Source organism: Leptonychotes weddellii, chromosome 6, assembly GCF_054177405.1.
Source record: "Leptonychotes weddellii isolate Sample4059 chromosome 6, ASM5417740v2, whole genome shotgun sequence".
Taxonomy (NCBI): domain Eukaryota; kingdom Metazoa; phylum Chordata; class Mammalia; order Carnivora; family Phocidae; genus Leptonychotes; species Leptonychotes weddellii.
In genome coordinates, this window is record NC_138374.1 from 46625954 (window position 1) to 46651191 (window position 25238).

Genomic DNA, 25238 nt, shown 5'->3' on the forward strand with positions numbered 1-25238 from the left:
ACTAACCGGTTCCTATAGCATCATGGACTTGTTGGCTAAGCCTTTAATCAGAGATGACAACTTACGGCCTTTTCACAAAGTCAACTCTTGTGGAAGAGCTGCCATTTAAACTGGGTTTGTTTCAGCTCACAAAGTTGAGCTGAGTGAGTTTGGGCAATCACGTTGGCTTCTTGGAGCCCAGTCTCCCCACCTGCACGCTGGGGACAACCACCCCATCTCCTGCACAGGGTGGGCGTGTGCACCCCGTGGAAGGGCTGTTTGTGGAAGTTCGGTAACAATATTGAGTATTTCTAAAACAGAATGTCGGCAAGGAAGGCCAATGCCTTCACACCCGGGTGGGCACCGCTTGAGCTATTCAAAGTTAACGGTCGACAGCGGACGACCACTGGAGACTCTTACAAGGTAAATGAAAGAACACATTACTGGGCTTAAAAAACGTGGCTTGGGCGCCTGGGTGGCTCAGTTGGTTAAGCGACTGCCTTCGGCTCAGGTCATGATCCTGGAGTCCCGGGATCGAGTCCCGCATCGGGTTCCCTGCTCGGCAGGGAGCCTGCTTCTGCCTCTGACCCTCCCCCCTCTCATGTGCTCTCTCTCTCTCTCATTCTGTCTCAAATAAATAAATAAAAACAAAAACAAAAACAAAAAACGTGGCTTGTTAATGAATCTCAACCTAATGGTGACTCCATGTCAGTCCCGACGAATCCAGGTTCCTGTTTTCTTGGCAGCACATTTAGGCCTGAGCGGCTTCCTGTAGTGAGAGTGGGTAAGTGGGGAGGCGCGTGCAGGGTGTTCTGAGGCCACCTCAGATGAGCAGTTTCTCTCCTCCCCACGAATGTTGGAGATCGGGCTGGCAGAGGGGGTCCCGTACCTGGCTATGCTGCAGTTGCTTGGGAGCCTGTGACACGGAGATCCTAGTACTGTTCTTAGACGCTGGTCTGGCAGGTCTGGGGCAGTGACCAGAACTTGCCCATGCGCTCCGGGGAGGTACTGTGAGGCAGGCCTGGGTGCGGAGTCAAGCATTTATTTCTAGGCTTGTAGCTTGCATAGGAAAATGTTTCAACAGTCAGAACTTTCTCTGAATGCCATAAAATGTAAACAATGACTTTTTGTGTGGGGGTGACAGAACCCCAGTTTCACCACAAACCGTAGGTGATTAGCAAGCCACTGCGAAAGGGAAAACACAGGGGAATCTCAGTCCCCAAAGAACCTCAACACAAGAGGAAAGAGACTATATTATGTGAAGGTTTCAAGTTGGGGCCTGTGGAAGCTTCCAGATCAGCTTGTTAGCAGGCCCCCACTCCAGTTCCCGGGCTCAGGCAGCCTCTTGCTGACGGGTGCACACACTAGGCTGCTAAGATTCTAGGCAGCAGTTGATTCACAGGAGCGGCACGCCATCACCTCCTGCTCTGGAGGTGGATTAGTTTGCTTTCGGGCCAGCACAGCACCTGGAAGTTTTCTTCCCTTTGTGACAACAGCCCTTGCAGAAGCCTCTTCTTGTAAGCGCTCCCTCAGCCACTAGAGATATCCCCCCACTGACTGCATCTGAAGAAGGAAAGGACCAAAAGACAAGGTCTTGCCACTAAACCCAGAAGGCTTTGTAACTGTGACAGAAACATAGGAAGGGTGAGAGCACAAGGCAAAACACCAGCAGGCATCCTCCCTCTGCAGGGGCCTGCGATTCCGGGGTGTATGCACTAGCCTGCCTTCTCTGTTTTATTCTTTTACTTGAACTTTGTGTCCATGATCTACAAAACATTTGTGTTGAACCACTGATGGAAAAGCAACGCTTTCCCTCAGAGAGGTCTGAAGGAAGTGGCGGGGGAGTTGTAAGCACCCACATTTAGACACGTTGAGAGCTTAGCGGGCCGGTTTCACGTGGGTGCCAAGTCAAGCATTTATTTTTATGCTTGTAGCTTGAATAATAAAATGTCTGAACAGACAGAACTTTGAATGCCATAAAATAATGTTTATAAACAATGACTTTTTTTTTGTCTAAAGAAAACAATCACTCATTCACAACAGAGCAAAACTTTCACACTTTTTTTTTTTTTGAGAAAATGATTTTTCCAATATACAATCCCAAATTGGGTGCTTTTTGGGTATTAACTTTTATAAAAATGAAGTTTGCTACCCCTGTGCTAAGACCCTGAGGGGTGTTTATGCACACTGCACTAATGAGGCAAATGGATATTTGGGCAGGATACCTTTGCAAATGAAGATCAAAGTCAAAAAGAAAAAAACAAATTCACTTTATTTTAAAGACAATGATTGGCATACAGAAGGTATGCACCAGCATAAAATAAACTTTCATGAAAAGCATTAAAATCCATTATAAATTAATTTATTAAATAGGTATTTGGTATATGTGATGGTTTTATTAGATATTACTCTTATTTATTGCCAACCCCCTCCCCCAAAGTCAAAACAAATCAGAAAATCTCATAACTCCAATTTACACTAAATAATTTATTTTCCCAAAATGTGTATGTGTTCTGAGATGTGACACATGATACAGTTCAATTGGTCATTCTCTATCAATCATAATATGACAGGACACAAGAGGCTAAAAATGGCTCATCATAATTTATTTTATGTTAAAATGTACAGCTTTTTTTTTGTTTGTTTTTTTTTCTTTTTTTTGAAGTGACTGACTAAAAAGAGAACAGATAAATACAAGAGTGTCGCTGGCTCCTATTTTATACAAGGATTACGCCTCTCCTGCTTGGCCCTTACAGTCACCCTGTACAGGTACAAAGGCTACAAAAAAGGAAGCAATATAAACAGACACAAATAACTTTTTTGCTTTTTTACATGCGGTTTGTAAGCTTAGTTTGAGCTATTCACAAGCTACTTCTCTATTTTTCCTTAAAAAATAACTCCAATATTTTATAAAGATAGAAAAATCTACAGATGGAATGAAAATGTAAAGTTAGAGGCATTTCCATAAAATAGCAACTTTACACCAAATTCACTATTTTTTTTAAATCCTGCCAAGTATTTGGACATATATGAAATGTTTCAAAACCTGACAGATAAACACTGAGATATGCTTCATTCAATAAACAGAAGTCTGCATTTATAAAACAGAAAGCTGCCTTTTTTCCCCAAAGAAATCTGTCACCAAAATGGAAAAGGGTCTCAACTTTACACCAAACATTTAGCAATAAAACCCTTTTTGACTAACCAAATGGGAATAGCTTTTATAGCTCTTTACAGTTTTATAATTAACAAAAATATAGTTTTTTTTTTTAAACCCTCAAATCAGGGCACCCTAATCAAGGCAAAAAACTTAAGAAATGGCTTACCGTTAGCACAACACTTGTACAGTACGACAAAATGCACTGTCACTAACAAAGACATTAGCGGCATGCTGGAGTGTCACCTTAAACAAAATATACACTAACTGAAATGCTAAAGGCATTTACATGGAGTGGACAGGGGGGAAAAAAAAGTTCTAGGTTCCGCATTAAAACAGATAATTTGGTGGGGGCGGGGCTTGATATCCACATCATTTAATGGAAGCAGGCACAACAAGTGGCTGCCTTCAAATTGTAGTCCAGAGAGGCCTTCCTTTGCAGAGAACTTCATATAAAAGTAACAGAAACAAAGATACCAAAAAAGAAAAAGGAAAAAAAGAAAAACAACTTGTATAAGGCTTTCTGCTGCATACAGCTTTTTTTTTTTTTTTTTTTTAAATAAATGGTGCCAACAAATGTTTTTGCATTCACACCAATTGCTGGTTTTGAAATCGTACTCTTCGAAGGTATTTGTGCAGATTCAATCCAATAGTGATGCCCGGGGGGGGAGGGGATCTCGTGACTTGCCCCTGTTGCCTACCTTCTCATGTAGGACCCGTTGAGAGACTGTTTGGACATGCCCGTGTTCATGTAGCCGTGATGTCCGGGGGCCGTGTACATCATGTTACCGTGGGGCGGGGTCTGCATCGGCTGCTGGGCATATGGCTGGGTTCCCATCATGCCCATCTGCATCTGCATAGGGTATTGGGGTGTTTGATTCATGTAGCCATGATTGCTGTGATAGCCACTGTTCATCATCGGCTGGGACATGCTGTACCCATTCATGGCATTGAGAGTATTCATGTTCATGTTCACGGAGTTGACATTGTAGGCTGGGGCTGGCATCAGGTTCACACTCATGTTCATGCCCCTCTGCATCGTTAAAGTCCGTGCGGGACCCTGCATGGCTACAGTCTGGGAGCGCCCATAGATTTGCGACTGATGGGTGGCAGCGGCTGGTGACAGAGATGCCGATTTGGTTCTCATGGAGACGTGGCCCTTGCTGGCGATCTGGGTTTGCAGTCTTTGGCTGTGGGAGATGCCAATATTTGATGCAGCCATGTTCCGTTGCAGAAGAGGCGGTGGCAGATTCATCGGAGGAGGAGTCAGGTTGGGGGGTGGGGTCATGGTAGCTTGTGCTTGGGGTCCCCCAGGGACGGAGTGCGGAGACTGAGAAAGCTGAACAAGCCCTGTGTTACTTAATGGTGTGGACAGAGAGGCACTGTTTGCATAGGAAGTTACAGCAGCGGAATGGCTGTAAGGCAATGAATGATCAATAAGTGTATTAGTTAACTGCTGTAGTTTGGCAAGGCTGAAGGTGGCTGATGGCTGCGGGTAATGCCCAGCCCCAAAATCACTTTGCCCCATTCGTTCATATAAGCCAAGGTTGGCGTTGCCAGTGTCGGGGAGCTCGGCCAGCTGCATCGGCGGGCTGAAGTTGGCAGCCATGCTGCACTGAGCCAGCTGCTGGCCACTGCTCGGAGGCCGCTCCACGACACAGCCTTGAGGAGACTTGACACCGCAGGTCGGGGGTGAGCTGATGCTGGTCTGCTGCAGCAGGCTGCAGCTGCCACTGATGTTGGACATCTGCTGGGTGACGGCACAGCTGCTCTGTGTCAGACTGCTAGAGGTGAGGCTGCTATAGGAGCAGCTGTTCTGCGAAGAGCCGTTTCCGCAAATGCTGCCGCCCATAGTAGAATCATAGCTACTTGGGTTTTCGTAGTTCTCGGTTGTGCTCTCAATACTGCCCAGGTCACTAAATCCGCTGTCCACGACTTGCTGTGAGTGGTCAGACACTGACGGGACATCCATCATTGGACTGGTCTCCATGTTCTGCAAAGACGGCACCGAGATGGCACTTTGATCCGGGCTGATTTGGGCATAGCTGTTTTCCAGGGCAGGGACGCTTGGGCTGTTGACAGAACGTACTGACTGGCCAGGATGGGAATGGACGGAGGAAACGGGGCTACTGTGGTCTGACTGCTGGCAATCGTCCAGGGCGGTGGCGATCTGTGGACTTTGGTCTGCATGGGTGTAGTTCTGTAGGCTTCTACAGGCCTCTTGAGTCTCGGCACAATCCTGAAAAGTATCGTCCTGTTCACTGTTCTCCTGGGTCAAGGACTGAACTGCCTGAACGGTCTCGGAGTCAATTTCCATGGTTGCAGTATTTCTGTCTTTGAACTCAGCATCCACTTCTTCACTGTTCTTTTGGTCCTGCTTCTGGGCCTCTTCTCCTGGGGATTCCTCATCAGATTCAGGTGCAGCTTCAGTGTCTCCAGCAAGCTCCTTAGGTTCGCTGTTACAAGCAGCTGCAAGGTCAACGCCACAGTCCATTAAGACCTCTGAGTTCGAATGACTAGGCCGGACACTAAGGTCTAAAAAAGCCTCCTGGTTTTCTAGTACTTCTTTGAAGGCTTCTCTTGGGCGTTCTTCCTTCTCTGCTTCTGTACACTCCATGTGACTGTCATCTTCATCATCTGCATCGTGACCCTCGTTGTGAGATGGCTCTTCATCCTCTTCCTCCTCCTCTTCATGATCATCCAAGGGAACAGGGTCTTCTTTGTCCATGCAGACTTCTGGTTCTTCTTTTTCCTGACTTTTAGCACCACCTGGGTCTTTTTCTACATTTTCTTCTTCTTCCTCCTCCTCTTCCTCCTCCTCCTCTTCTTCCTCCTCCTCCTCTTCGTCGTCTTCTTCCTCCTCTTCTTCCTCCTCCTCAGGTTTGATTAGATCATCTTCTGGTTTTTCACCCGGCGATTTATTTGGACTTATAGGTGCACATGTTTCGTCCCTTCTGTTTTCGTCCCGAGGCAGCAGGGGCTCCACGGTTTCCTTGACCTCTTCCTCAATCCTGGTGGGAGTGGGGCTGGTTTTGTCTTCCGGAGTCTCCTTCTGTTCTTCTACTGTTATCTGGTCATCAGGTTCCATGGGTGTCTCTGGTGGGGTGTACAAGTTCAGTTTAAATCCAGTCTTCCTCTCTTTGTTTGGCCTCCACTTAGATAGACCACGTTTTGTTCCTTTTGGCCATACTTGTTTGCACTTTAGAGGTTCAGGATTGTCTCTACTGCCGTCTTTCAAGTTATCTGTATCATCATCCATATTGTCTTAGCGAGGAGACAGAAATGGGAGGAAGAAAAACAAAGTCTTAGAAAGCATCACCTTGAACAACTTGAATTCATTCTTCTAAATTAATTAGTATACACTGCTTTTGATTTCAAGAGTTGATGATAAAGACACAATCAAAACTAATACAGAATCATACTGTGCTATAAACCAAGTAAATAACCTAGGTTTGGGAAAATAATGTGTTTCAAATAGTCCCTCCCTCCCTCCTCCTCCCCTTCCAACAGAAAGTTGTGCTTTTTATAGAAAGCACATGGATGCAGACAGCTATAATAAACTGCTTTGAGTTTAACAAATAAGACATTCTCTGATGTAAAAGCCCAGAATTCCACAATGTAAAAAAAAAAAAAAAAAAAAAGTCGAACATGTCCAAATTAGAAAACTACAGGGGAAAGGGGGTTAACAGTAGCTCATCTCCAAAGCACCACTGTCCTGGAGAAATGAACAGACGCCTAACTCACGTATCTATCCTGAGAGAGTGACCTTCCGTTTGTGGACATTTACTACATTTAAATGATCTCAGATGACACTGTTTACTTTGATCTGAATTTCTCCCTGGTATAAAAACAAACTGTGCACCTCTGAAACAAATGAAGAAATACCTAAATATCCCCAATACAAATGCATCTGTACTAGAGGATCATCATTTTTGCACGACACAAACTATAATGTATTTTTCATGAAATGATTGAATAGTTAAACTCTAGGTATTCTTTTGATCACTAATTCTGTCCACACTGTATTTAGGATCAATTTGTTGCTCGAGTGTAAGGTTTGAACACTGCAGTAAATAAGAAAAAAGCCATAATGTTCACGTTCATTTTAACTTGGCTAATCTTATTTCTCCTGTCCTGTCTTTTCTATGAATATAAACAGATTTGTAAATACATTTATCTAAATATAAGCAAGCAAATAAATATATGAATAAATACAAATATAAAACACCTAAGTCTTCATGAGATCTTTAGAAAGAAAGTTAGAAAGCTCACACTGACCTCCTGGAGGTCAATGTAAAGGAAAAGCTTTACAAAGAAAAACAGCCTTATTACAAACATTACTGTGGAGAACAGACTTAAGATCTCACATTCAATGTGGAACAGAGATCCTTTCTGCCAGAATGGAGTGATTTCTAATCTAATCAGTACAGAACAGGGTAAGCTCTTAGTTCACTTATGTAATAAAAGGATTACACATAAACTTACCTGCAAATATTACATTCAAACTGGCTAGCTGAGAAAACATAGGTGAGGTAGACTGATTCCTTCAGAAGTACAAAGTACAATACCCAATTAATAGTCACTCCAAAGTGTCCAAATGGTTTTATTTCTAGTCACATGGGCAGATAAAAGCCATGCCAATGCCCCTGGATTCCACATGCTACTGGACCTACCAGCTTTTGTAGGAGCACCTCTCTAAATCAGAAGATGAGTTTTCTGATAATTACGGAGATCCTGAAAGGAATCAGGTTAATATGGCCACTTAGAATTTTAAAGGCAAACTGCCCAGAGTGGAGAATAAAGGTCGTGATGATTCCTTTACAGGCTCCTGAGAAGAAGTGGAAATAAGTCTCAATGTCTACACACAAAAAATGGTACCTTGCCGCAGCTTGTTGTTGCTGTTTGTTTAAAGAAACTAAAGAACAGGGGTGCCTGGGTGACTCAGTCAGTTGGGCACCCGACTCTTGGTTTTGGCTCAGGTCATGATCTCATGGGTCGTGAGATGGAGTCCCGCATGGCGCTCACCGGGGAGTGTGCTTGAAAGATTCTTTCCCTCTGCTCCTCCCCACCCCTCAAATAAATAAATAAATCTTTAAAAAAAGAAAAAAGAAACTAAAAAACAAGGCTTGGATTCTTTATACCCAGGATAAGATGTCCTTCTCTCAGCAAACTACTGCATATAGCAATAGTATTGCAGTTAATTATGAAAGTCAGGAAGATGCTTGCTCATGCCCTTAAAATTGTGACTTTTCTTTTCTTCTTTTTTTTTTTAAAGATTTTATTTTTTAAGTCATCTCTACACCAAACATGGGACTAGAACTCACAACCAAGAGTCACATGCTGCACCCACTGGGCCAGGTGCCCCAAACCGTGGCTTCTCAAAAGCAAGAGACACCTGTAGTTCCCAAAGAAATGAGATGGCCTGTTTCTAGATTAGCAGGGATACTAGAATAAGTTTTTTATATAGAGTCAGTTCAGCTACAGAGAGGAGAGACTGTCCACAGATCCTTACGATTCAGCTGGGAACTCAAGAATCCAAGCCAAAAGGCAAGGAATGGTTGCTTTTAAACAGGGCAGCAAAGACAATTCATTGGTGTTAGGTTTTTGTTTTTTTTTTAAAGAGGATGGGGTGGGGTGTCCCTGCCAACAGCAAATTGTAAAATAGTAACTTAAAAGGAAGGACAATTTCCTGATTTCCACATTATTCTATATTATCAAAGCTAATACTGATGGTGTGGCTAAGTTTAAATGATTCTTGATAATAAAGTATCCTAAGACACCACTAATCATAAGCTGCATCATCGATTTCCTATATTTATTTTTCAGGAAGAAAGAAACTACAGCATTCGATGCTTACATTGACAGGAATAAAAATCCTGACTCTGGAAATATTAAGTGTGAAAAAAAGTACCTATGAGAATCAAGGAGATGCAGTGTGTTTCTTATTGAGACTTCAGAATTTTTGAGGATTAGCCAATTTCTGGAAAGTCAGATGAACCCACCTAGAGGAATGTTCTGGCCTTAGAAGTTGTTTAAAATAAAATCCAATTCCAGGAAGAAGGGATAGAACCTTTTACGAATGAGAGAGGACAGATGAGCACTTATTCCTGGTGGGTCGACACAACCCCCGAGCTGCCTCTGGGCGGTCATGCACGAGACATGCACAAGGATGAGATTTTTATCATCCCTCCACTTACTTCTACAAGGGTCAGCATTCTTAAAACAATGATTGTCTTTTTCTTCGTCTTCCTCTGTTTGTCTTTTCTTCCCAGGCTGATGTTGGAAGGCTTTTCTTAGGACTGGCTTCCCGCCGTCTTCCTCTACTTCAATCTCACAGGTAGGCTCCAGGTGCGGCATCGGTCTCTCTTCGTCTGAGTTGTCAAAGGGCTCGTTCAGGACTTCCGTCGTCTCAGAAATGGTCTCAGTTGTTACGCTGCTGTTGATCCTCCTGCGTTTACGACCCCTTTTCTTCTTTAGCACAAAAGGCCTCTGAAATTAATTCCGAACATAATACATAAGAGCTCATGAGAAATTAAATGGTTGAGTCGATAGGCAGCAACCATGTACCGAAGGCCTGTCTGAGAATCTTACACGTAGAGACTTCTGTAATGCCTTTGTATTTCACCTTCCATCTGATGTTTAACATCCCTGTCGGGCTCTAACTACACAGGCAAGTGTTTTCCAAATAAAGCAATTGTTTACTCAAGAAGATGCTCTGAGAGGGAACATCGCCTCAGCTTAACTGTAGATTTTAAAAGCCAAGGTTTGCTTTTCTAGAATACATTTTCCAGTAGTACTTGCAGACTTCAATATCCTGTACATCATTGCTATTCGGTCATCATGGACACAGATGTTTGCATAAATGTTGCAATAATCAACCCGCCACTGGCTCACTCATTTAATACTTGATAACTGTTCACGGAGCACCTGCTATATGCAAGGCGCTGTAGGAGATTTGATGGTGTTCCCCATTTCACAGGACTTCAGAACGATGAAAAGGGAAAGAGGATGGGGTACTAGAAGAATTATTCTGTTTAAAATGTTAAGAGAGTCATGTATTGATGACTGCACAGATGTCAGCAACTGATTAATTCTATAAAATATTATAGAAGGCCTAAGGCCTCTAAAGAATGAAAGGACATGTGAAATCTGTCTTAAATATTTATACGATAGGAATTTTTTTTTCTAACTGCACCACAGGCTGGCACAGATGACTCTCCATAATAGCAATTATAAAACACTTTTGCCCAAGCAAAAGAGTATTTAATGAAACCAAATTAAAATACAGGAATAACACATTTGCTGCTAAAATGTTATCTGTCAATAATGGGTCTGAAAAATTATTTAAAATACATTGCAAAGAAGGTTCAATATACTTGGTTAAAACTCAAACTCTAAACTGTATCCAAGAATTACTGTTGGCTCACATTAACTCTCTCAACGTTCACATATAAACCTGATAATCATATTCTGTAATTTGACATTTATGGTTATTAACACCCCCCCCCCAGTCGGCCTGCCCTCCCTAATCCACTAGAATTTACCCAAACATGAGTACAGCCAATATAAAGACCTGGTTTCCTCCAGATTGAATCCATTTATATGATGGGAATCCATCTCATGCTTTGGATAATTCTGGTTTTTGATGTTTTTAAAAAATACCTGAATACATTTTCCTTGTAAGAAATCAAAAGATGACTCCCAAGCCTGAAGTTTACTTTTACGGGATGTTCTTTTCTACCCCCTCACCACGCTGCCCTTCCACTAACAACAGACTACCAAGCTGGGAGTTAGAACAGCAGGTTCTTGGACAGCAGTGCACAGGATGACTTTGGGGCAGAGCCTCAGCTTGCGTCATTTCTGTAAGTCTTGGCTATACTAACAATAGCTGGCCCCTCACTATGTCACAGATACTGAAGACAAAGATATCAGATCTGGGTTGAATAAAATTACCCAAGGACAAAATCAATTTTTTACTTTCTGCACAAGGTGTATCTAGAGAGACCACCAGGTTATGAGCGATTTCAGCAATGGGACTTGGATGCAAATGCAAAGTATCAGCATCAACACGGAGAGCCTGAAGTACCTTCACAATTCTATGCCGGGAACAAGAAAGAGAGACAGTTATCAGGAGCGCTGGGCTTGGAGTCGGAGTACTCATCTGGTTCTGGTTCTGGCTCCATCTCTAAGGAGTTGTGTGACCTTGGACAAGTCTCCTAGCTTCTTAAGGCCTTGGTGTTTTCATCAAAATGCACTGAACGGTGGTGTGAGTGCTCTCCAGGGCCCTTTTCTGCTCCCATTGCCTGACTTACTCTGGTCCCACAAACCAGCAGGTGGCAGTAACTACTAGACGAGGAAGCCCGCCTGTCCCTGTTTTCTGGTCCCAGCACTAACAAACCTCAAAAAGTAAACACAATCATGACTGTAAGATAAACGATTATGATATATGATCAGGAGGACTGAATACAAATAAACTACGTCTAAAGAATAGAGAGTGAAACAAATACTAATAGATTGTTTGCAATGACAAGATTTGATTGAAACGGACTCAGACCGCAAATCTAAACAGACACATACCTTTCTCTTTATGGCAACTGATTGTGGTTTGGTCAATCTTGGAGGAGAACTCTGTATATTTTCTTCTTCTTCCTCCTCCTCCTCCTCTTCCTCCTCCTCCTCCTCCTCCTCCTCCTCTTCTTCCTCCTCCTCCTCCTCCTCCTCTTCACTGCTATCTTTAGACAGCTCCATCAGCTGCCCTCGCTCCCCTGCCACTGGCCGGCTCTCCGGGGAATGCAAATATTTATTTTTCGATTGTACTTTTGCAGGTGATTGCCTACTGTTCGCTCTAGAGGACAGGATTTCTTGCTCCTCCTTTTCCCAGCAGCTAGCTTGTTCCATTAGCCGCTCAGCCTAAGTGGGGGGGGGGGGGGGGGAGATAAAAATGGTGGGCCAGTGAAAGGGCAGTTAAGCCAGAGCCTCTAAGGATCAAAGGCAAGGACCTCTTAAGTCGTTTCTGATCAGGACAGTCAGCCAGCCAAGCAACATTCCAGCTGCATCATCTCAGGACTCTCTTGCATCAGTTAGGACAACAAATCAAAGAAGATTGGGTTTCATGGGATATTTAGCAGTATTAATGATGCAGCGAATTGATTTGAGTCCTTTATCACTACATTACATGCTCACTGGCATGGAGCACTTTAAGCAAGTTCATAAACACAAAGAATCGATTGACACTGCAGCCTTGGAGCTCAGCACCAAATGTGATCTGATTACATGCTGTCAGTAGTGAAAAATGCTGCCTTGTGATCAATGATAAATGTTTCATTTTTCATACTCAATTCAATAAAATTATCATGTCTTACCATGCGACCTCAGTTAGGATAAATTAGTACCATATCATTTCACAAGCTCTCTCTATATAACCAAGCCTTTGACAACGATGGTAATGACCTTCTTAGCTTAAGAATGCTGCAAGATTGAAGTCCCACAACTTAGGCAGATGAAGCCAATCATTACCTCTTTCTCAGCTTCTCGCTCCTCTTCAGAAACTGCAGCATTAGAAATTAAAATTGGGGTCCACCTTAGACTTTCTGGATCAAGCTCATTGGTCCGGGAACAGGTTTTCAGCTTTTCCATGTGGCCCAGTATCAACTTTTCCCTTCTAATGATGACAAATCTGTAATGTGATGAGGCAGAACAAACTGCAATCAAAAGCTGAAATTTCATTTCGCCTTCACACATTGACAAATGCTAGCACTATTACCCAGGGTACGATTGATGAGAAAGCTCATCAATGGAAAGGTATAGCAAATTGAAATCTGATCAGCAAAAAAGTATCATTTCCTGTTTTCTATTTAGGAGAAAGGTTTTGATGATACCTTTTATCAACCTCTTATCTTAAACTGGAATGTATCCCCCTAACACCAGGCACCCTTCCTAGTGTAAGATGCTTGAGAGGCAGCCAGTGACGCGCAGGCATTGATACTCACCTGCCATCCCGTTTGTCAATCATATGGAGGTGCTGCAGGGTGGTGGCGATGTCATGTGGGCACATGCCCGTAGCTCTGCTGATGGCCTTGATGCTGATGTGCTTCTCTTGGTGGTGGTAGAGATATTCTAAGATGACGCTCTTCCAGTAGGCCAGATAGGAGAGACGGCCCAGATCAGAGAGTGGCTTTTCAGGAGACCCTGCTTGGCCTTCTCTTCTAGAAAGCAAATAGCCTAGGGCAGAAAAAGCCAAAGTCGACCTCACTGTGGTGTTTTCAGACATTGGAATGGGGGCCACTCGGAAATAACATAAGTAGCAATAAGGTAAAAACAGCACATCAGACTTTATGTATGCGGTCTCTTTCCCAGTTACAGTGATTTGATCTCCATGAAGTTTATGCTTCTGAACCTTTCATGGTAGCACTCTAAGTCAATTCACATAGCTAGCAGCAGCATTCCAAATATACATCATGGCATATTTCACAGAGCTAAGGTTGAAGACTTTACTTCTGATAAATTTCAACATCCAAGTTTCTCACCAGCTTTAGATTCTTTCAAAAAACGAAATGTCAGGCACTTACTCAGAAATCCTGTCGAGGGACCACCCCAAACATTAATGGGCAAGTTGTTTTCCACAGGAAGGACCTAATGACCCTTTGACAGCTGGGTCTTAATAAAAGAGAAGGGTCTCTGTTGACTCAGATTCTATATTGCTTGTTACATTTAACTAGTCGGCTGATCTGAAGCTTTGTTTTAGGACTAATAAAAGAATGTCTTTTAAGTCAACTGCTGCAACTCACATCAGCTCCACTAGCTCTATTTTCACCTCTTTCATGTAAATTAATTTATAATCCAACCCCAGAACGTTGCTTCTACGAATAAAACAACCTCCTTAAAACAAACTGTTTCTTCGTGTATAGTCAGAAAATCCCTGAGCATGGTTAAGCTTTTGAATGTGCATCCTACGGCATTACGGTGAAGGTTCCTTGGCAAAAGGACTTTAAAATGATTTAAAACTTTAAATCTATTTGAAGGTAATTAATGAAAGCTGGCGGCTGTCTTGGTAATTAAGAGCCACTTACGGAGTAAAGAAATGCTACAAACTAATAACGTCTACCTTGCTCTAATTATCGATTTCAATAGCCTCACCTTCATGAACTTCCTAAATTTAAACAAACATCAACCACATGCAGTAGGTGGCAGCAATTACAAAATCATGCTGCTCTGTAAACCACCCAAATCTTCAGCAGTTTTCTTCTTTATCTACATTTCCAAAATGGCTGCATTCTCAAGAATTTTCTCAATTTTGGATTTTTTCTTAGAAGGAGAAATCATGCTTCTGATGCATTTTCCTGCCTCTCAAAATTACTGCAGATAATGCAGAAATAGAGAACAAGAAATCCAACCTGACCCTAGAAGGGTGTAACCACAGCATTTTGCATTTTGACAGTTTTAATCTGAATGTCATTATAAAGAATAAGCACATATTTAACTTTACGCTTTCCTGAAGTCTTTTGACTTATTTGTCTCTCTAACTCATGTTTAAGTGTAATGTAGTTGATTGAATGCAAACAAGCACCACAAAAATTTTACAGTCAAACCGCTGTCGACACGTCATTCAGCTGCATACTGAGGCTCTCAAGAGCAGTGTGTCAGGAATGCTAACAGTGATGACCGTGGTGCTCAATCCAGCCCAGATCATGCCCTGTCAGTTTGGAGAAGAGCTCTCTGTCACTCAAGTACAAAGGGTGCCCAGACCTCACGACACGGATAATTGGCACGTCCGTCACCTGCCTCCTAAGTGCTTAGCACATGCTGAGAAATTTACTCAGTTGGCTGGAGGACCCAGCTCTGTCCCTGTGTTGGCGGGGGAGAGGACCACAGTATCCAGGCTATGGAACTATCCCCCTTGTGACCATGAGATCCCACAATTAAAAGTCCCCTGCAGTGACTGTGAAATTCCCTCGTCCCTCACTGGTTCTTATCTGAACCCCACAGTTAGGGATGGAAAGCCCCACCCCCGCAGCCCAGCAGAAAGATTTCTATACAACCGCGGTCAGAAGGCAGCAGGTGCCCTTCCTACCTTCTGTTCTCCGCTACTAGGAGCAACCTTACCCAGGAAGCACATGGATTTCTTTGTTCTGTCTTCTCTTCCCTCAATCCCTACCCCGGGCTCAGCCAGAATCCCCCCAAACCATATTTTACATTACACAGCTGTTCATATTTTCACACCCTGGGGCAGCACAAACACACCTTTATCGGGGCCTCAGCTTAAACTGGTCAGGCCACTGGAACTTTCAGGCAGCCTAGGATCTGTGGAGAGCGTTTAAGCATAAACTTCTCAGCACCTGCAATTCCCACCACGGTAGGTGGTGGTCTCCTGGGACAACCCCTTGGACACAGTGTGCAGTGTGTGACTGACACTGCTATGGGAGACTCCTGGAGCCCTGGGTGGGCTGGGGAGGCGGCGGCAGGGCACCAAGCCGCACTGAGCGTGCGTACACTGAGCCCGTTGAGCCCACTGGACTTTCACAGCAAGCACCTCCACACCACACCAGTGAAGGCTACAAAGCAGGAAGGCTACCAACATCTGACAGCAAGTGATACCCTCCTGCATGCTGGGGAGAAAAAATGCAAACCAAAACTCCAACCAGAAAACATCAAGCAGGTTTCCAGGGATGCTGTGCGCCAACATTTCAGACCACACAGTGCCACTGTCTAAAGGCATCACTGCATTGCCTGAAGTTAGTTTTTCCTTCTCTGACTCATGAGACCCTCAAGGAGCTTATCCCAATGGAAGGAACTTGAACTTAAGCTGAAAGCCATTTAAAAGTCCACAGTCTCCTCCTGAAGGGGACATTTCAAAATTAAATGGAATCCATTTCCACAATCAAAACGACCAAAGGTTAATTTCTTTGATTCCTTACTACTTAAGTGAAATCACTTGTAATATGTTAAAATGTATAGCTTAGAAGACAAAGTTGTCATGTCTATTCTACTCCACTGGTGCACTAGGCAGGAGGCACTTTCCTTCAAAAAAGCTATAGCTGGTAGCACTTCACTATTCTGACCTTTGTTTTATTTTTTAAAAAAGATTTTATTTATTTGAGAGAGGGAAAGACAGACAGTGAATGAGAGGGACAGGGAGAGAGAACCTGAAGCAGACTCCGCACTGAGCACAGAGCCCGACGTGGGGCTCGATCCCACAACCTCAAGATCATGACCTGAGCCGAAACCAAGAGTCGATGCTTAACCGACTGAGACACCCAGGCGCCCCCTACTCTGACCTTTGTAACATGGAATGATTTAAATAATGAATTTCTTGCTATCTTTTGTTTCCTTCTCCTTTTTCTAGGCTCCTCAAATCATTACTACACAGCCAATTGACAGAATAATTTTTGGTAAGAACATTTAGGTTATTGAGTAATTACAGCGATGTGGTGGTTTAATGTTACAGCTCTTACATGTAACTTACCAAAAAGATTCCAAGTAATTATCTAAGATGCAGGGAAATAAAAAGCACTTAACTTGGAAGCCGGTGTATTATCCTGAAGATCTGAAGCAAGTACAATACACCCCTAGTGAATAGATTCCCACAGTGCTTGAACACCTCTCCTTAACTGAGGATACTTTCAATCAGAAAACTTGAACTATCCCTGGGGGACCTGGTTGTTCAGGCTAAAAACAAAGTGGTGTTTGGAGGACAAATCCCAGTAGCTGCAGTATAATTAATTGCTGGTGAAATTATTCCCTTTAAATTGTCTGTGAGCCAGCGGTGCTGGTGAACAGCACTTATTCTGTGATCAGGAGACTTGTAATTAGAAATTGATTGGCCTGTAAGCCCCTCACCCACATCAACTATCTTCATACTATTGAAAGCTGGCTTTCTCTTTTGCTTTACTGGAATGACTTATCCAAAGGAGGATGAGGTCTGAGTCTCAGTTTATGGACCACACACTTAATTTAAAAGATTACCAAAGTATTTGTTTAAGGGGAAAGTTAAGAAAAGGAGCATTTCTAAACTGTACTGACTGCATAGGACCCAAATTTACCTCACTTCCGTAAAGGCTGACCTACTTGTAGTCAGAGAATCAATTCTCACATTAACTAGCCCTGATCCCTTGTGTTTGAAATGGTTAACTCCATTCTAGGGAGAGGAAAAAAAGTGGTAGAAAGTTGCCTTTGTGTAGACAGATCTATTAGGATAAGGAGGGAACTATCTAGACAAGGTCAAGATTTGTTTTTACAGACCTAAATTCCCAAATTAATTGAGCTCTCAGCGTATTAAGTGCAAGGTTAACCCTTGTTTAATATGAAACATTCCTTCCTTTTGAACTAGTAATATTTCAAAATTGTAGACTGGACCAGAAGTGGAATAATGTTAATGGATAAGGATTTCCCCCCACAAAGGCAGCCACCCCTCATTTTGCACACCTTCATCTTCTACCATCTGGAACCAAACCATACGAACTTCCTCAAATACAAAGTGTGAACTTTGGCAAGCGACTCCCAATTCCCATCTGTCTGGATTATATGAGTCTGGGGTTACTAGCTGCTTTTAGGGGAAGATAATCTTCAAGGATTACACACCCTTCATCAGACACCTGTTTAGCTCAGCAAACCTTGCTGAAAGGTTCGTATCACTAGACAGCACTGGGTTTGCAAGCCTGGGAACTGACACCAGGCCAGGGATTTATGGCAGCTCTTGAGCAGAGGAAATCCGATGGCTCTAACCACGTATCTCGTGACTAGGGACGGAAATTCACTGGTCTGTGCTCATCTGTTACTGGTTTCTGGGGTTAAGCAGCTCTGTGAACAAGTGGATGAATGGCGTGGTATCAGTTTAAATAGTGATAAATGAACCTGACAGGCTATTTATGTCTCTGAAATCTTGTGGTGATTTTGCTGTTAGTAAGGAAGGACGCTGAACCTTAGTCTTCCTACTGTTTTCAGAGAACCGGAGTGTTCCAAATAACCCGTGACCTGCCAGATTTCTTACTACTTTCCATTTATTAAAAGATATAGATGCATCCATAGCAAAAATGGAAATTTTGAATTTTTGAATTATTTTATACTTTAAGAGATTGGTTTTGAAAATGGGAATGTGACATCTCTCCCATAATTCTATGGGCTTGAAATAATTATAAAATAATTCGAATAAATACTGCTTGACTTTTCTATAGACTTCTCTACTTCCTACTGACCAGTGGTTTTCAAAGACTGGCCTCCCAGACTGGCAGTATCAGCATCACCTGGTAACTTGTTAGAACTGCAAATTCTCAGACCTACGAACCAGAAACACTGGGGGCAGGACTCAGCACTTCTGCTTTAAGAAGTCCTCCGGGTGATTCTGATGCACACAAATTTGAGGACAGCTGCTGTAAACTCTGCTATGGAGCTGCTGCTTTTGAGGAGGATGTGAAAACCACCTTTTGCAGGAGGAGAGCCAGTGGGACTAAAGAATCTTGATGGGCAAGGACACCTCACCCAGCAACTCGGTGGTAGAGAACTAGGGACAGGAATCTCTAAAGCCCCACCAGGCAGAAATTTAGCAAGAGGTCATTGATTTGCTAAGTGGCTTTGTCCATCTGTACTTCTCAACCTTCATTGTGCAAATGGGCTCTGAATCGGTCGGTAGGTCGGGGTGGGGCCTGAGATTCTTCGTTTCTAACAAGTTCCTATGCTATGGAACTTGGGCCACACTTGAAATGCAAGGGTTTATATATTAAATCAGTCATTCTCAAGGTTTTTGGTCTCGAGACCTCTTTACATTTAAAAAATTATTTAAGGGCACCTGGGAGGCTCAGTCGCTAAGCGTCTGCCTTCGGCTTGGGTCATGATCCCAGTCTCCTGGGATCGAGCCCCGCATCGGGCTCCCTGCTCCGCGGGAAGCTTGCTTCTCCTTCTCCCATTCCCCCTGCTTGTGTTCCTGCTTTCGCTCTCTCTCTCTCTCAAATAAATAAATAAAATCTTAAAAAAAATTTTTTTTTAATTATTTAAGAGCTTCTGTTCATAAGAGTTATACCTATTAATTTTATAGAGAAATTTGACAAATATTTATTAATTCATTAAGAACCAATAAACCCATTACATGTTAACTTTTTTTATGAAAAAAATTTTATCTTCCAAAATACAAAAAAAAAAAAAAATAGCGAGGAGAGTGGCAGTTTTGCATTTTTGCAAATCTCTTCACTGTTTGGCTTGAGAGAAAAGCTAGATTCTCATATCTGCTTTGGTATTTAATCTGCTGTGATATCACAGGTCATGAAATTACTTGAAAACTCCAATGTACACTCGTAAGAGTGAAAAGGACAAGTAGCATCTTAGCATTACTTTGAAAATAGTTATGACCTTGCGGACTCCCTAAAAGGGCCTTAGGGGTCCCGTGGAGTCCCTGGATCATACTTTGAGACCACCTGCATTAAATAAAAAATGACAAGAATTTTTTAAAAGTTGGGCAACAAGGTCACAGGTATTTTAAAACAATATGGCATTTATTTAACACAGTATGACAGGTCATACAGGGACTACAGGTTGCGTAAGAGCAAGGGTGCTAAAAACCAGACCGCCCGGAATGGAGTCCAGGGCCAACTATGTACCGACCATGTGACGCTGGCTGAGCAAATTATTTAATCTCTCTGTGCCTCAGATCCCTCATCCATAAAACTTGTTGGAGAATAATCATACGTATCTCTTAGGGATGTCGTAAGAATTAAATGGATAATACAAAGCATGCAGAACCGTGCTTGGCATGTTACTGAAATGCTACATGTGAGCTACTATCATTAGTCAACATACTGAATGAATGAAATCTCAAGGGGATCGTTTGGGTGACCAGATATACTTAACGTAGGGCAAAGAAGGAAAACGTGGAAGAAAATGTGGACAGAAGGAAGAAGACAGACTGCTCTACAGAATCAGACTGAGAAGAGCTACCTCTCTTCTCCTACTTCTGCCTTAGGCACCTGAAAATCATTCCATTTACTCCAATGCCTCAGACAGAAGTTCTCCTCTCCCTACCCCCCAAGCTAACCACCCAAATATAAATTTAATTAAAGAAAGAAGCCATGAAAAAGCCCCCAACATATTCTGCCTCAGGAATGATCATAAGAAATTGGCGACTGCAGTACACAGCAAGCACAGTTCTGAGCTCCCCAAATTCCCTTTGGCCCTTAAGTCCTTAACTTAAAGGACTATCCTCAGAAAACAGCAAGGACTTCAAACCACAATAACAATGACTGCTTGAGGGCGTCAGAGGAACCCAGAGACAGTCCCCGGACAGAGGAAACAAAGACCCAAATGTCCTAGAAGACCCAAGTCTGTCCCTGGGAAAATGGTCTGAGCCAGTGAAACCCAGAGAAAGGAGACAGTGGGTCTTTGGGGGTAGGAAGGCTGGCTGCTCCGGGTCACATACCAGACTGTCTCTATCTGAGCCCCCTTCTCACAAGCTCCTCAGCATACTGCTCCGGATGCTGAGCTCTGGCTCAATTATGCACAGGCAACACTGGGCTTTCTTACTGAACCCGACACCCGCCTCCTTCCTGGCCAGGTCCACTCGGGAGAGGAATGATGCTCCTTTAACAGCCTTCAGTGGAAGAGTGTGTGGTAGGGGCATGACCCCCGTGCTGCTGTGTGTTTGCGAAAAAACCTACAGACCATGCTGGAACTTACCAGAAGAGCTCCACGATTCTGTAATTGGGCGTGAAGGAGGTGGTCATTCTGTGTCTCAGTCACCCGCGGAACATATGAACTCACCTATTACATGAACTCACAAATAGGGCATCAGGCAGCAGGAAAGGGGACGCGCCTCCCTCTGAGGAGGGTGAACACCTGTGAACGAGCTCCTGAGCTGGGGATGACCAGGGCCAGAGACAGACCTCTGTGAGATAGTCACAGGCCAAAAGTGAGTCAATAACTGATAATCTACTTCACTGAGAATGTCTCTAGTTCTCCTTTCTTTATCCTCTCGTCCAGCTCAATGCTTCTCAACCCTGGCTGTACACTGGATTCATTCAGGGGCTTTTAAATTAAAACTACACACGTCTGTACCCCACCCAACCTCAACTCATGCTTATCTCGGGCCAAACTGGTCATAGATGAATTACGGGTTATATTAAGCAAAGGGTCCTGAGGATGAGTCCATGGCCAGAATGTTAAACAAGGGTGCAACACGGGTCCCACATCTCCACAACCGACCCCCCCGAAGGGCTGTGGCAGTAGCAGAAGTGCCCGATGAGAAATCCAAGTAGAAGGGGAATCCTGGAGGAAAAGGAGGCATCTAAGAGTTGAGGCTAAAGGAAGGAGATGGTCACTTGGCAACGAGAGCTCTGGGACAGACTTCACAGGAGTTTTCTTTCTTTAGACGCCTAACTGAGGGATATTTGTTTACGTATGGCATGTCACCACACCAGCAAGGTTCTGGTCTTTTATGCAGAACATAATTTTTCTTTCTAAGAAGATGATCATATATGAAATAGATTCAGCCTCTCAATTTCTTCGTTATGAAAACGAGGCACCTCTGACAAAGGTTAAAATGGTCATGGAGCAAGAGATCTCACTCTCACTCCCAAACGAAATCATTTGGGGAAGGATTTTCAAAAATCCTTTTAAATATAACTGGGAAGTAACCACATTCTTCATGAAGCCCACTGCTTATTACAAATCTAACTTGAAGCTCTGATCCATCACCCGGAGGCACCTCTATTAGGTAATGATAAAGCACTAGGACCATGGCCTTTGAACTGACAGAAATTAGACATGGCAAAATAATGCCTTTTCTCTTTGACCTTTTTTGATTTTCCACAGTTCAAATCACTTTTAAACCCTAGCAAGTTTTAGGAAAAACAAATTTTCAAACACAAAACATTTTTAAGATGAAGTAATTTGGCATTTTAAAGTTCTTTCCTCTCTTATAAATAGGCAAAAGTCCACATTGGAGATTCAATCTGAAAAACTATTTCAGAAACAAATTTATGATTCTTCCAAGTTAAAATCTAGACAAAATGTTCACACCTTAGTAACAAAATCCTGGTAACAGGAATTTACCATTGAGAAGCTGTAAGATTTTAAACATTGCATTAAACACATACGCACTTCAAATAAAGCATCTGCTCCAAGCAAAGAACCGCATATACTTTTAATGCCTCACCTCTAAGACCAGTCTCCGGTTGCTAGAACATTACAATTGAACTTTTCCTTAAATAAACTAATCAAAGCAACAACTGGAGTTTCTTTTGCCCAATATTGTAGGTCTGGGGTTCTGTGGGGGCAGCTGGGGTGGTTCACAGCTAGTTATCTGGTCTATTCCTACCCGCAGACTGAGAAGAAGAGCTTCCATCAGCGTGGACACTGCCATAATTTCAGAACCATGCTCTGGGAGTCGGAATGGTTAGAAGAGCAACTCTCCTTTCCTTTGGCTCTCCCACAACCCACCCAAAATTCTGTGACTGTGTGTGTACCAGCTATAATTTTCTAAAACAGAACAAAGAAATGTTGGAATTCTAGTTCTGAGTGATACGCTTTCACACAGCAGACACCCATTACAGCAAGACTGAAGAAAGGAAAAAGTGGGGAATACAAATCTAGAAGTTTTGTCTTCCAGATTACATTTCAAAGAAAATCTGTCAGTTTTGGGGGATAACGTTCGAAAATCAAAGCACACACCATCGCCCAATCTGACTGATCAATTAATGTCGAAAACGTAAGGTAGAGAACCTATCTCCAGTTGTCCTCGGGTCATTGAGACACACAGTCCTACCCCACAGAACTCGAAAACTTCTGTTCTCGCTTATTTTTTATGTATCTCCCATATGCTTTCCAACACGATTTGAGGTAAAAAGCCTCTGGCAATAAATGGTAGTGTCCCCATGGGGTGACTGACGAGCCCATTCTGACAGACATGCAGCCCACATGCAGGCTGGGGTGGGAGCAGATCTCGTGTCAGGTAGGTATCTAGCCTTTAATCCTCTAGGAATCTTAAAAGTCCAAAGTGGCTAGAGTTAGATGTTACCAGTTGGAAAAACAAAACTGCATGAAATATCATCACTAGCAGTATTTATTAACAGACTGCCCGTTACTAGCCCTTCAGTTAGTAGGTGATACCTTTCTCGAAGTCCACCGTTTACACTGCCTCCCTAATGCCGTAGCGCTTAGGGCTGAGCCTTCAGTAACAATATATTAATATCAGCACGGCTTTGGCCACAGTATTATCCCCGTGAGCCTTTTACTGTGGGGTCACTGTTAACCAAAGAATCTCTGTTCATCTTTCCAAGGACTGGAATGGTTTAGTCCTGTGCTCAGCAGCTGAGTGCGTCCGATGTTCCAGGCACTCTTCTAGTTAGGGTGTGCACAGACACTCCATTTTCTAAATTTAATAAGGAAAAAATCTCTGCGAGTGTAATTTCTTAACTACTATGCAACTGCTGAACACAAGAACCACAAACTACATAAATAACAGGAACTCAAATAGACATGTTAACAGCTAAAGTTCATTTTTAAGAATCAATTCAATATACTACATTGCAAGCAATCAATCACACTGCAATCATCATTTACAAATCAAAGTACAAGGCAGATACTCATGGGGGTATATACAACTAGGTGGAAGTGTGTGATTATGGACGAGCAGATTGAAACTGTAAATTATGTAACTGTCTCTCGTAATTACCCTGCTTGAAAACCAAAAGAAACTTCCTGTATAATTTTGTAGGAGAATGGGGATGGAGCTACAGAATCACTTTTTAGTTGGTTTTAACCCTTCAACAGCTATTTAGTTACGTGTGATAAGGTCAAAGAAAGTTTATGCTTATTTATGAAAAGTTGGCAGGGAGGTATTTCAAAGTAATCCTCTGAAAAGCTCCAGATTATTAACGAAACCTGATGATTTCGCTTCCTCCTCAGGAAAGATTTATCTCAATTATTTGGTAAAACGAACAACATTTAAAACAAATTCACAGACGTCATTCATTTTACTTTCTCTCTAACAACATTCATTATGGTCTCCAAGTTTTTAACTAAGACGTATCTTCTGCCTGGTAGGAAAAAAATCTCATTAACTTTCTTAAATTCATGGGGAAAAGCTCCAACACTGGGCAAACCACAGGGCAGGACTTCTAACCTCTGAACAGAGAACCATCCTCTTCTTAAGAAGGAAGCCTGTTTTTTTGCAATAAGTAGTCAGCAAAACTTCGTTTCAGCGTATTTTTAAGACATTCTAGCTTTTTCTTTCCCTTTCTTAAAGTCTAACATTTAACATCTTTTCTCTTCTGTAAGCATGGTTTCTGGTGCCCTACAGATCTGCCCCAAATATCAGAACTTGGACATCCAGCATTCTGGGAGAAGGAAGCTTTCCCTCATTTTAAATCAAAAAAAAAGGGAGAAAGAAAGGGAGGGAGGAAAAAGGGAGAGACAGACAAGGAACATGAGAAGTTCCAATGCTGCTGTGGCCTCTCTGTATCATATTTTCTCTCCTATCCACCCCTATCCTCAAGGCCATTCTTTGTCTGAATGCACTATTTTATCACCACTCTGTTAACATACAACTCTTCAATTATGTTTCTCTAGGTTTAAGAGTGGAAACACGATTTACAGGAAGGCAGTTTTCTAATGGACTAGACTCAACACTTGAGAGGATATGATTCTGGTACATTTCAGTACATTTCCTTCACATAAAGTCTGATGTGGAGAAGCTCCCAATACACCCAATACCCATGTATTCACACTTTGATTTTAAAACAGTAAAGGTGAAAAACTCTCTCTTTTATTTTGTTTATTTTATTGTTTTTTTTTAAGAGAGAGAGAGAATGACTGCTAGCAGGGGGGTGAGGTGGGGGGAGGAGGGGCAGAGGGAGAGGAAGAGAATCTTAAGCAGGCTCCACGCCCAGTGTGGATCCCGATGCGGGGCTTGATCCCAGGACCCCAAGTTCATGACTCAAGCTGAAACCAAAAGTCTGAGCTAAACCAACTCAGCCACCCAGGCACCCGAAAAACTGTATCTCTTTTAAAAACATCACTAACATAATGCCACCAATAAATCAAAAAGTTTTCATTTTAAGAGTTACAAGAATCTAAGCTCCAACACAGATACCGTAGGGTGTGAACTCCCATTTTAAGACCA

At 42.8% G+C, this 25238-nt stretch overlaps 2 protein-coding genes across 6 annotated transcripts in view; both read right to left on the reverse strand.

Moving 5' to 3' along the window:
* VDAC2 (voltage dependent anion channel 2) overlaps positions 1 to 25238 on the reverse strand; it is a 328221-nt gene that overhangs the window by 147081 nt on the left and 155902 nt on the right. The window lies entirely within an intron of this gene.
* The window catches only part of KAT6B (lysine acetyltransferase 6B), a 180202-nt gene continuing 157194 nt past the window's right edge, over positions 2231 to 25238 (reverse strand). For all 5 annotated transcript variants that reach the window (XM_081824053.1, XM_081824052.1, XM_081824056.1 and 2 more), the window contains exons 14-18: positions 13126 to 13357; positions 12653 to 12812; positions 11714 to 12046; positions 9334 to 9625; positions 2231 to 6400 (exon numbers count right to left, since the gene is read on the reverse strand). In XM_081824053.1, the coding sequence (XP_081680179.1) occupies positions 3834 to 6400; positions 9334 to 9625; positions 11714 to 12046; positions 12653 to 12812; positions 13126 to 13357 (3584 nt within the window). In that variant the 3' untranslated portion in view covers positions 2231 to 3833. The remainder of the gene's footprint in view (positions 6401 to 9333; positions 9626 to 11713; positions 12047 to 12652; positions 12813 to 13125; positions 13358 to 25238) is intronic.